At 45.4% G+C, this 13,111-nt stretch overlaps 1 protein-coding gene across 1 annotated transcript in view; it reads left to right on the top strand.

Annotated features, from left to right (window-relative positions):
- The window catches only part of UBXN6 (UBX domain protein 6), a 55,898-nt gene that overhangs the window by 23,376 nt on the left and 19,411 nt on the right, over nt 1-13,111 (top strand). Inside the window, exons 2-6 of the mRNA XM_069962565.1 lie at nt 254-408; nt 1,358-1,407; nt 11,337-11,450; nt 11,543-11,640; nt 11,755-11,830. Coding sequence (XP_069818666.1) covers nt 254-408; nt 1,358-1,407; nt 11,337-11,450; nt 11,543-11,640; nt 11,755-11,830 — 493 coding nt within the window. The remainder of the gene's footprint in view (nt 1-253; nt 409-1,357; nt 1,408-11,336; nt 11,451-11,542; nt 11,641-11,754; nt 11,831-13,111) is intronic.

The raw sequence follows: 13,111 nt of genomic DNA, 5'->3' as shown, positions 1-13,111 counted from the left end.
GTGTAAGGGGGCTGCCTTCTGCATACTTGAAGCAGGATGACAATCCCACAGCAAGTATGTAATCTCATTGAAAAAGACAGGGAAGGATCCACAGCGGAATTTGCTGCGAACTTGCATTGTGAAATCCACTGCGGATCCATTATGTGTGAACCTACCCTAATGCAAAAAGTTTTAACAGGATTCACTAAATAAGTTATCTTACACAAATTGTCTTTGTCTAGCTTATATGTATTTTTTGTCCCGTTCTTTAAAGGGAGGTGCCTGACCACCATGTTAAGGAACGTCCACCACCACGAAAGGCACCAGCAGGAGAGGCTCAGGTAGCTGCTGCTTCTGCTGCAATAGCAAGATTAGACTCAAAGCAAGGAAAGGGCAAGGCCCCACACCATGATACTGTTCATACTTCAGGTAAGACTATGCATTTATATAACGACTAAGGTCTCATTCACACGTTGAGTAGTTTTTTGTTTTTTTTAATATGTCTGGCCCTCCCTCTCCATTGATTATCATTAGAAGTAGCTAGCCGATGACAAGTGCTCCTAACAGCATACTGGTTCGAGGATTACGCTGACTAACAGCGCGGAACACACATACCTTCCCCCTCAGCATCCTGGGCGCTATAAAGGGAGTATCAGCAGCTTAGATTTGTCCAACCTGCTGATAGTTATACAAATATAAAAGGGAAACTATCTGTTGCGTTAACAGCTTCTGACATAGTTAATTCATTTACAGTTGTGTTTCCCTCAGGCTGTGTTTACACAGGTGAGATTTTTTTTTTTTCTTTTTTGCAAAAGCAAGTAGTTAATAATGGGCCTGTCCACTATTTTGACAGTCATTATCAATCATCCGTTATTCTATTTAGTGTGGGCACCACCGGCCATCTTTTCCTTTCACTTAAATGAGCGCATTATTAGGCATTATTATTACATCGTAAATGTATGGCCGTTGCTGCCATCTGCAATAACAGGCCTCCTTTGTACGAGTGGACTAGCTTCATGTTCTCTATGGGATTCCGGCTGGAGCGTATGCACATAGTATACACTTCGGCCGGGATCCCAAGCGGTGCCGCAAATATCTGACAGCCCTGTCAGTTCACACAATAAAGTGAGCGGCTACGGCAGCTTTCTTTATTGTGCGCTATGAGAGGTTCAGAACATTGCGGCCAAAAAGATCATCCAGACGGTACTGCAGTACAGGCCAAGATGATCTTTGCAGAGACCGGCTGGGTCACGGAACGGCCGGTCTAATACACCATGTGAACATGGCCTTAAATTGAAAATATGGCCGTCTTATGTTGTTAGTTCAACCTCAAACGTAGCTATATTTACTAATGTCCCTTCTTTTTTATTTTGCATAGTAAAAGATACAGAGGTTACGCAGGAGGTGAAAGTTATGCCGAATAACAAGGTAAGGTACAGCTAAAATAATAATATATTACACCCATGTAGAAACAAGTAGGTGGGCACTCTAAACAAGCTCACAGATGCCTTCAGTCATGGACAAGGATCTCAGCGGGTGCTGCACCCCGGCGGGGCTTAGGGATATTCTGTCCTAGAGTTAAAAGTTTTTCTAAAAGCTGGTTCATATCCAAGATGGCTCTGGCCAGGAAACTACATTTCTTATCGTGCAATGCTTCTCCCTGATTGGTTTATCCACATACCCACCCCCTTAGCTTTCCTTCCTGCCCACTGCTGGTCATTGTTACCTTGCAAAGTAAACACAGGACTGAACTAGAAGCTGCAATGCAACTGAGAGCAGTCCTGCAATACAAAGAGAGCAGTCCTGACAGAACAGACCAATCCCTGACAATAGTAATTAGTGAAATAATTATAAAATATAGTATTATAAGCCATCAAACACATCCTAGCATTTTTCTCCTGCTACACCTCCTGGCATTACTCATGGGAAAGGGGAGGGAGCTGCACAGGGAAGGAGACACAGGAGGAGGGAGCCACACGGGGAGGGAGACACAGGGGGAGACGCCCTGGGGAAGAAAATGCGTGGAGAGGGAGACCCGGGGGGGAAGAGACGGAATTCAGCTTACTGCATACTGAAGCCAAGAACACTAAAGGTGGTGTCAGTAGGTCAGGTATCCTCTGTCCCTTCAGTGAGAAAGATTATAATTGCTAACCTGGCCTATTGAAGAGAGGGAGGACACATGATCCCAACTCCGAAGGTGGGGGCCAAGAAGGAGGAACATGTCGAAGTGGACTCCGTTTAGCTCCTTTTTTTGCATCAAGAGGGCATGAGTCTGCAGAAAAAGCACCTAAATGGCTCAGAACACATAATAACTTACTTTAATTAATATGTGAAGCTATGGGTGGGCTATTATATGGTTTTAAAAAAGATTTAGGGTGGAATACCCTTTCAAGATAAGTATACAGTCCTCAGCAGAAGAGTGAACGTAGCAGCACTCATGTAAAGTGTTGCTTTCTTCCAGGTCAGGTGTAGACATACATTCCAATAAACTGAGCCACGTTCATTTTGCGCACGTGTGCTTCATCTGGCTCACAGTTTATTGTGTCACTGCCCTGCCCCTAACCTGGAATAAGGCAACTATATATTAAGATGTGTGTTGATTAAAAAACATAAATGTACTCATCCTAATTGATCATAAAAACATAGATTTGCATTTACAGGGAAATACATAGGGGGAAATTTATCAAAGTGGTGTAAAGTAGAATTGTCTAAGTTGCTCTTAGCAACCAATCAGTTTGCTCCTTTCATTTTTTAAAAGAATCTGAGGAATGAAAGGTGGAATCTGATTGGTTGCTAGGGTCAACTAAGACAATTCTACTTTACACCAGTTTGATAAATCTCCCCCATAATGCTTGAAAAGAAAGCTCCTTTAACAGTAACTTACCTTTAAGAACAACCTTTCTTACAACGATTGGCTCCCACTCTTTAATAGGCTGGGTTAGCGCTTCTATCCCAGTCCACTGAAGTGATGGAGGACACTGAGACAGTAACAGCTGCTGCTGTTCACTGTCTCTCTCTCTGACAGCAGCCCCCCCCCCACTGTGTAACTCAATTCCCCCCCACTGCCACTGTGTGCTCCCCCCAGAGCTCACCCACCCTGTATCCTTCCCCCCCCCCCCTTGCGCAGCTCACTCGGTGGCTGCTCCTGTGAGTGCACACACACGATCTCCCGGCGTCCCCCCGAAACCCCCATCGCGGGGGGGGGGGGAGATCCGACCCACTAGACACCAGGGATATGAAGTATAAAGCCCTTAAATGCAGCTGTCAGGTTTGACAGCTGCATTGAAGTGCTTAATTAGCCGGCGCGGCAACGGGACCCGCGTCAGCTAATAGAGGCGCTCCCCAGCTGCAGATAACAGCAGGGAGCTGCGCTGTTCAGAGCAAGGTCCCGACGGGACCCCTCTCTGAACTCCCCCCGCTGCAACATGAAGTACCAGGTACATCATGGGTTGCTAAGGGGTTAAACATGAATTTTCTTAAAAAAGAAAAATCCGATCGAAACCAAAAATAGATAGCACACCTGTCACCGCCGAGGGCTTCGAAATGCAGTTTAAGGTTTCACTGTCATTATAGCTATCAAAATCTAAATTAGCAGTACATGTGAACAGCTTACCCCTGTCTCTACATAGGCAACACATCGTCCTCTGATATCACAGGAGTCATGGCTGGATCTTGTCTCTGAGCTTTAATTCCACCCCCTCAGTGATGTCACCATCTCAGTTCCTCCAGCCTACATCACCGCCTCCCTGCTTTGTGCTTCTGTGGCATTTTTTTTTATTTATTTATTTTTTACCTGATGTCCTGAGTTCCTATTTACACTCTACATAATGCCCCTGCACACTTAAAGTGTCACTGTTGTTTTGCAAAACTTTTGACGTGTCCTAGAGACATGTCAAAAGTTTTGATTGGTCCACTCAGACCCATACCGATCAGGAGAACAAATCACGCTCCATAGACTTATATGACATTATTACAGTCAGACCTAGACCAATCAAAACTTTTGACATTTCAAAAATCCACAAATTTACAAAACCACAGAGACTCTTTAAAGAAATTCTATTCAGATTTCCTGACCTGTAGGGTTCTATCGAGCACCGACACCCTCAGGATTCTCCTGAAGGATGTCCATTCTCAGGGGCTGGCTGGCAAATTTTAGCCCGGGGGGCAAGTACACAGCACTGGCCCATGAGTAGCAGGCTGGCAGCCCATCCTTAAAGGACCACTCTGGCCTCTTACCTATAACATCTTCGGTCCTTTCAGTCATTTGTGACCAAATATCCTACTGTGCCCTGTGAAAGGGTCAGAACTCACTTTCCTGTATAAGTCTATGGGGCGGCTCAGTGATGACACAGAACGGTCCCATAGACAGATGCTAGGAAAGCTGGGTGACCTCTATCATACTGAGTACAAGATGCTGGAAAGCTGGGTGACCTCCATCATACTGAGTATAAGATGCTGGGAAAGCTGGGTGACCTCCATGATACTGAGTATAAGATGCTGTGAAAGCTGGGTGACCTCCATTATACTGAGTATAGGATGGTGGGAAAGCTGGGTGACCTCTATCATACTGAGTATAAGATGGTGGGAAAGCTGGGTGACCTCCATGATACTAAGTATAAGATACTGTGAAAGCTGGGTGACCTCCATTATACTGAGTATAGGATGGTGGGAAAGCTGGGTGACCTCTATCATACTGAGTATAAGATGCTGGAAAGCTGGGTGACCTCCATCATACTGATTATAAGATGCTGGGAAAGCTGGGTGACCTCCATGATACTAAGTATAAGATGCTGTGAAAGCTGGGTGACCTCCATTATACTGAGTATAGGATGGTGGGAAAGCTGGGTGACCCCCGTCATACTGAGTATAAGATGGTGGGAAAGCTGGGTAACCTCCATCATACTGACTACAAGATACTGGGAAAGCTGTGTGACCTCCATCATATTTAGTATAAGATGCTGGGAAAGCTGGGTGACCTCCATCATACTGAGTATAAGATGGTGGGAAAGCTGGTGACCCCCATAATACTGTGTACAAGATGCTGGAAAGCTGGGTGACCTCCATCATACTAAGTATAAGATGGTGGAAAAGCTGGTAACCCCTATAAAACTGTGTACAAGATGCTGGAAGGCTGGGTGACCTCCATCATACTGAGTATAAGATGGTGGGAAAGCTGGGTGACCTCCATTATACTGAGGATAAGATGGTGGGAAAGCTGGGTGACCTCCATCATTCTGAGTATAAGATGGTGGGAAAGCTGGGTGACCTCCATCATACTGAGTATAAGATGGTGGGAAAGCTGGGTGACCTCCATCATACTGAGTATAGGATGGTGGGAAAGCTGGGTGACCCCCGTCATACTGAGTATAAGATGGTGGGAAAGCTGGGTAACCTCCATCATACTGACTACAAGATACTGGGAAAGCTGTGTGACCTCCATCATATTTAGTATAAGATGCTGGGAAAGCTGGGTGACCTCCATCCTACTGAGTATAAGATGGTGGAAAAGCTGGTGACCCCCATAATACTGTGTACAAGATGCTGGAAAGCTGGGTGACCTCCATCATACTGAGTATAAGATGGTGGGAAAGCTGGTGACCCCCATAATACTGTGTACAAGATGCTGGAAAGCTGGGTGACCTCCATCATACTAAGTATAAGATGGTGGAAAAGCTGGTAACCCCTATAAACTGTGTACAAGATGCTGGAAGGCTGGGTGACCTCCATCATACTGAGTATAAGATGGTGGGAAAGCTGGGTGACCTCCATTATACTGAGGATAAGATGGTGGGAAAGCTGGGTGACCTCCATCATTCTGAGTATAAGATGGTGGGAAAGCTGGGTGACCTCCATCATACTGAGTATAAGATGGTGGGAAAGCTGGGTGACCTCCATCATACTGAGTATAAGATGGTGGGAAAGCTGGGTGACCTCCATTATACTGAGGATAAGATGGTGGGAAAGCTGGGTGACCTCCATTATACTGACTACAAATACAAGATGCTGGGAAAGCTGCCTGACCTCCATTATACTGACTACTACGCAAGATGCTGGGAAAGCTGGGGTTACTGTATTTTTACAATAGTTTATATCACTCGATGTACTTCTGTATATATGTCTCCTCTATGTACTCCTGTGTAGGTCTCCACTTGTATATATGTATCATCTATATACTTCTGTATATACGTCTCCTCTATGTACTGCTGTATATATGTATCCTCTATGTCCTCCTGTATATATGCCTCCTCTATGTACTCCTGTATATATATGTATACTCTATGTACTCTTGTATATATATATATGTATCCTCTATGTACTACTGTATATATGCCTCCCCCTGTATATATGTATCCTCTATGTACTGCTGTATATATGCCTCCCCCTGTATATATGTATCCTCTATGTACTGCTGTATACATGTATCCTCTATTTACTGCTGTATACATGTATCCACTATGTACTCCTGTATATATGTATCCTCTATGCCCTCCTGTATATATGTATCCTCTATGTAGCAGGGACACATGCAGGCAGGGGCATTTCCGGGATAAGCGAGGGGGGGGGGGGTAGTGGGACACATGGTGCCTCCATCTCGGTAGAGTGTAGTAGTGGAGGTATAGTGGATAATGGGTGTAGTAGTACAGGTAAAGATGAGGGGTGAGGTAGTACAGGTATAGATATGGGGGGTATTAGTAATACTGATGAGGGGGATTAGTAGTACAGGTATAGATGTGGGCTGTAGTAGTACAGGTAAAGATGAGGGGTGAGGTAGTACAGGTATAAATGAGGGGTGTATTAGTAGTACAGATGAGGGGGATTAGTAGTACAGGTACAGATGTGGGCTGTAGTAGTACAGGTAAAGATGAGGGGTGTAGTAGGAATAAAGGTATAGATGAGAGGTGACAGGGGCATACTGGGGGAAACTGGGGCAGCTGGGGATGACTGGGAGAGCTGGGGGTGTACGGGGCAAACTGGGGGGTGAGTGGGGCAGCTGGGGGTGACTGAGGGGGACTGGGGCAAACTGGGGTTGACTTAAGCGGGACTGGGGCAGTTGGAGTTGACTGAATGAGGACTAGGGCAGACTGGGGGTGACTGAAGGGGGACTGGGGCAGACTTGGGCGACTGAGGGGGGACTGGGCAGACTGTGGATGACTGAGAGGGACTGGGGCAGACTGGGGTGACTGAGGGGGACTGGGCAGACTGTGGATGACTGAGGGGGACTGGGGGTGACTCTAGGGGGACTGGGGCAGCTGGGGGTGACAGAGGGGCACTGAGGCAGACTGGGGGTGACTCTAGGGGGACTGGGGCAGCTGGGGGTGACAGAGGGGCACTGAGGCAGACTGGGGGTGACTCTAGAGGGATTGGGCAGCTGGGGGTGATTGGGGCAGGAGTGCACATATCCCTCCTCCTCTCACCCCGGCACACAGGTTCCCCTCCCGGCCACACGTGCAGGTCCCCGGTCTCTGAAGCAGGCCACAGGGACTGTAGAGGTGATAGCGTCACTGCCATTACTGGAGCTGTACAGCGGGATCGAAGGATGCAGATCCCGCTGTTCAGCTCCAGGACCCGAAGCAACGTTATCACCACTACAGTCCCTGCGGCCTCCTCCAGAGACCGGGGACCTGCACGTGTGGCCGGGAGGGGAGCAGGACGTGATATGTATAGCTGGGGTAGGTCAGTCGCGGCTCTGTTAGGCGGACTGCCGACCGCCCTGCACCTCACCTCTGGCCCGACACTCCACGCACCGCCGCCCGCCATGCACCTCACCTCCGCGCCGCCTGCTTGACCTGCACCTCTTGCCCGGCCGCCAACCCGTCACTCTACGCTGCTCCACCTGCAATGATTTTTTGTGAAAATTGAATTTACGGTTTTAATCAAAATTGATTCTAACCTTCTGGGCAAATTAATTTGATTAATCGCCCAGCCCTAACTCCTCTGTATGTATGTATCCTCTATGCACCCCTGTATATATGTATCCTCTGTATGTCTCCTCCTGTATATATGTCTCCTCCTGTATATATGTATCCTCTGTATGTCTCCTCCTGTATATATGTCTCCTCCTGTATGTATGTATCCTCTATGTACCCCTGTATATATGTCTCCTCCTGTATATATGTATCCTCTGTATGTCTCCTCCTGTATATATGTCTCCTCCTGTATGTATGTATCCTCTATGTACCCCTGTATATATGTCTCCTCCTGTATATATGTATCCTCTGTATGTCTCCTCCTGTATATAAGTCTCCTCCTGTATATATGTATCCTCTATGTACCCCTGTATATATGTCTCCTCCTGTATATATGTATCCTCTGTATGTCTCCTCCTGTATATATGTATCCTCTATGTACCCCTGTATATATGTCTCCTCCTGTATATATGTATCCTCTGTATGTCTCCTCCTGTATATATGTCTCCTCCTGTATATATGTATCCTCTATTTACCCCTCTGTATGTCTCCTCCTGTATATATGTATCCTCTATGTACCCCTCTGTTTGTCTCCTCCTGTATATACACATATCCTATATGTACCCCTGTATATATGTCTCCTCCTGTATATATGTATCCTCTGTATGTCTCCTCCTGTATATATGTCTCCTCCTGTATATATGTATCCTCTATGTACCCCTGGTAAAGTCCAAGGTTGGAACAGCGGAACCTCCCAGGGATGCACAGTCTCCGTCAGGTGGGCCCACACCTGATACTCAATAGCGAAAAAGAAATGGTGTGGAGACAGCATCCATCCAGTGAAAAAATATTTTTACTTTATTTTAAGCCATTGCATATAAAAAGATTACCGACGTTTCGGCTCTAACACTCCTGAGCCTTTCTTAAGTGTTAGAGCTGAAACATCGGTAATCTTTTTATATGCAATGGCTTAAAATAAAGTAAAAATATTTTTTCACTGGATGGATGCTGTCTCCACACCATTTCTTTTTCTCTATGTACCCCTGTATATGTCTCCTCCTGTATATATGTATCCTATATGTACCCCTGTATAGATGTATCCTCCTGTATATATGTATCCTCTATGTACCCCTGTATATATGTCTCCTCCTGTATATATGTATCCTCTATGTACCCCTCTGTATGTCTCCTCCTGTATATATGTATCCTCTATATACTCCTCAGTATGTCTCCTCTTGTATATATGTATCCTCTATGTACCCCTGTATATATGCCTCCTCCTGTATATATGTATCCTCTATGTACCCCTGTATATATGCTTCCTCCTGTATATATGTATGCTCTATATACTCCTCTGTATGTCTCCTTCTGTATATATGTATCCTCCTGTGTAGGTCTCCTGTATATATGTATCCTCCTGTGTAGGTCTCCTGTGTATATGTATCCTCTATGTCAGGGAGGGGGAACCTTGGCTCTTCAGCTGTTGCAAAACTACAACTCCCATCATCCATGGACAGCCTATGGCTCTCCAGATATGATGGGAGTTGTAGTTTTGCAGCAGCTGGAGGGCCTTGGTTCCCTCCCCCTGCCTTATGTCCTGCTGTGTAGATCTCCCCCTGTGTAGGTACCTTGCTTGCTGCAGACACCATCTTCTCGGTCTTCAGGCTCTTCTAGCCCAGTTGCTGAAGAACCAGCTGGGAGGAGAGAGCGGCCTCTGGTGGCCGGAGGAAGATACTGCCTACAGCAGTTTGCTTTTCACCATAAGCCTCTTAGGCTTATAGAAAGCATAGTGGCCATACAGGGGGCGGGGCTTACCGGCATGGGGGCGGGGCTTCGGCGGCCGCTTCCATCACAGTCCGGATCCACCACAGCCACAGGTAAATATGACTGAAGAGGGCGGGGCTGTAAGCAGGGGAGGCACTGAGGACTCCAGCCAGCTGTCAGCAGCCATGCGGTCCTGACAACTGGGGGAAGAGCGGCCCGGGGGGCATGTGCCCCCCTGCCCCCCGGCCCAGCCCGCCCCTGTCCATTCTGGAAAATAGGTTTTGAAGTTGTCCAAAACTCCGGATGCACCATAGAAGCCTATGTGAGCATCCAGAACGCCAGACACCTCAGGATACACGTCCGCAAGCTGGCTGGAATTCCAGATGCGCTGCTCTCAAGCCTGGGCCTGCTTTAGCTTCCAGGCATATGCCACCTGGTGCTAATGCTGGCCTTTTAACTATAAGCATTCAGAACCTTTGTCCCAGAGGCGATAATACCCCCATACATTTTCATGCCAATGGTAAAATAAATTAAAATAATAATTTTTTGCTTTTACTTGGCAGCTTGCAACATTTCCAGACAAAAAAAATAGCAGCAAATTTTTCCTACTTAGGTATTCACAATGCAAAAAATAGATTATATTTTCAGACACAACACTTTATCTCACACAGCTTTAGACTATGTTTCCAGACAGTATTTTTGCTCAGTATTTTGGTCAGTATTTTGCAACCAAAACCAGGAGTGGATTGAAAACACAGGCTATGTTAACACAATCTTGAATTTGAGTGGATGGCCGTCATTGGCAAATAACGGACGTTATTTTAAAGCAACTGCAGTTTTAAAATAGTGGCAGTATTTCAACATTAAATGGCGGTGTCCACTGTTTCAACCGTGTGTGAACATAGCTCCTCTGTGTTTTCAATCTACCCTGGTTTTGGTTGCAAAATACTGAGCAAACGTGTGTGTGTATATATGTATGTGTATATGTGTGTGTATATATATATATATATATATATATAATGTGTGTGTGTGTGTATGTATGCATAAGTGTGTATAGGTAGATATACATATATATATATATATATATATATATATATGCACACACACTTTTTTTGCAACCAAAACCAGGTGTAGATTGATATTAATATTTTTTCCCACACTGGAGTAAGAGTGAACCATCATTCAATAATCGTAATCAAGGTTACATGTTCAATTAATTGTTATGTTGAACAGCCCTAATTTCAGATTAAAACAATGTAGATCTGATAAAAGATTAACTTTAATTTAAAGGAAAAGTCTGGCCATTAGCATAATTTTGGAGCTGGCAGGGGAGAACATAATCAACCATTGCTTACCTCTCCCAATGCCTGCAATGCGCCGTCTGACAGGCTCCAGGATCCACAACGGAAGGCATTTTCCCCCATGTTTTGATGACGCATGACTCTGGGGAAAAAGCCCATCCCGGCTGATAGACAACCCACTCAGCCAATCAGAGCTGGAGAGGTCTGGATAGTTTATGTTCCCCAACCCCCACCTTTGCGGTTTTAAATTTTTTTCTCATTGCCGGACTTCTTTAATGAACAGTTTTACTTTTTTTTTTAATCCTAGTTTAGATGAAATTGGTAGATTACAGTATTTTGTATAGTATGTTAAAGACAATATTTGTTTTACCAACTCTTTTGACAGACTACTGGAACTGTAAAGGATTGTATACATAATATTATGTTTCGTTGCCCGTTAACTGGGGAAATACTTCGAAAGGAGGAAATTGAATCACACATTAAAAAAAGTATTGAAATGGTGAGTCAGAGCTAATATTGTGTGTATAGAACATACGATTGAGATGTGTTTGTAGGATTGACTACATTTGGTTTCCTTTTCATCCATACTAGCTGTCCTCGGCTGATCCTATTTCTGCTTCCATTATGAAGATTCATACGTTTAACAAAGATCGAGATAAAGCAAAAATAGGTGTTGAAACTATGGCAAAGTAAGGCTTTCCTGTTTCTGTTCTCTTATTTTAGTTTTGAAATGTTATAAATGGTTACAGTTTTGTACATAATAATGCATAAGTAGTTTTAACCCCCTCTACTCTTATTTTTAGGTATCTTAAAAACATAATTGACAATCCTAATGAGGAAAAATATAAAAAAATCAAGATAGCAAATAAAGTTTTCCAGGTGAGACTTTCCATCTGCCACTACTACATCGTTTTCTCCCTGTTATAATGCCATGTCCTAAAATATGCTACCAATGACTGCAATAAAATAACCTATTACTCTTTTAATTATATTATGGTTAAAGGGGTTTGGACACTTTATAGTAAAATTACTTAGTGTACATACAGTATTAGGCCATGTTCATATGGCGTAAGAGACCGGCCGTTCCGTGACCCGGCAAAGATCATCCTGGACAGTACTGCAGTACTAGCAGGATGATCTTTTCTGCCGCAGAGTTCTGATGCGGGCACATCAGTGCGCGCCTGCCAACATCGGAACTCCCCGTAGCACACTATGGAGCGTAGTTTCCTACGGCCGCTATTCACTGAAAAGCGGCAGCAGAAAACTGACAAGTCAGTTGTTTGCGGCGCCGCTAGGGGTCCCGGTCGGAGCCTATACTATGTGTATACTCTCCGGCCGGGATCCCATAGACACCCGGCCAACTTATTTTTTTGTATTTATATGGCCGTTGTTGCAAATTGCAACAACGGCTGTAAAAATACGAAAAATACGTTGTGTGAACATAGCCTTAGTAAGTGTACTCACAGCCCTTACAGATGGAAGCTCCATGTTTACTTCATAGAGCTAAAATAAGACTCCCCTCCTCCAGGCTGTACAGCACTGCTCTGTGGTGAGTCTGTCCGTAAGATGGCTGACGTGGAGGAGCCAGTGGATACGTATCTTATATATGCCTATGGAAGACCTAGGGGGTGGGGCATGGTCACATGCTCCTCCATGTCGGCCATCTTACGGACAGACTCACCACAGAGCAGGACAGTCTGTATGAGGGTTGTCTGATTTTAGCTTTGAGGTACACAGGGAGCTGATGTCAGTAAGCGACTATACTTACTAAGGCTATGTTCACATAGCGTATTCGACCGGCCATTCTGTGACCCGGCCGGTCTCTGAAAAGATCAACCCGGCCGCTACTGCAGTACCAGCCGGATGATCCTTTTGGCCGCAGTGTTCTGATGCGGGCGCATCCGTGCGCGCCCACATCAGAACTCCCACAGCACAGTATGGAGCTTATGGCCGGAGCCGCTCGCTCCACAGTGTGCACTGACATGGGTTTCTGCAGCCGCTATACAAGGAATAGTGGCCGCAGAAAACCGACATGTCAGTTCTTTGCGACGCTGCGAGGGATCACGGACGGAGCGTAAACCAAGTGCATACGCTCCGGCCAGGATCCCATAGACGGCTATGTAACTTATATTTCCGTAATAATCACCACCGTTGAACAAT

The sequence above is a fragment of the Dendropsophus ebraccatus genome, chromosome 3 (assembly GCF_027789765.1).
Source record: "Dendropsophus ebraccatus isolate aDenEbr1 chromosome 3, aDenEbr1.pat, whole genome shotgun sequence".
Classification (NCBI taxonomy): Eukaryota; Metazoa; Chordata; class Amphibia; order Anura; family Hylidae; genus Dendropsophus; species Dendropsophus ebraccatus.
This window is presented reverse-complemented; position numbering and strand designations above follow the sequence as displayed.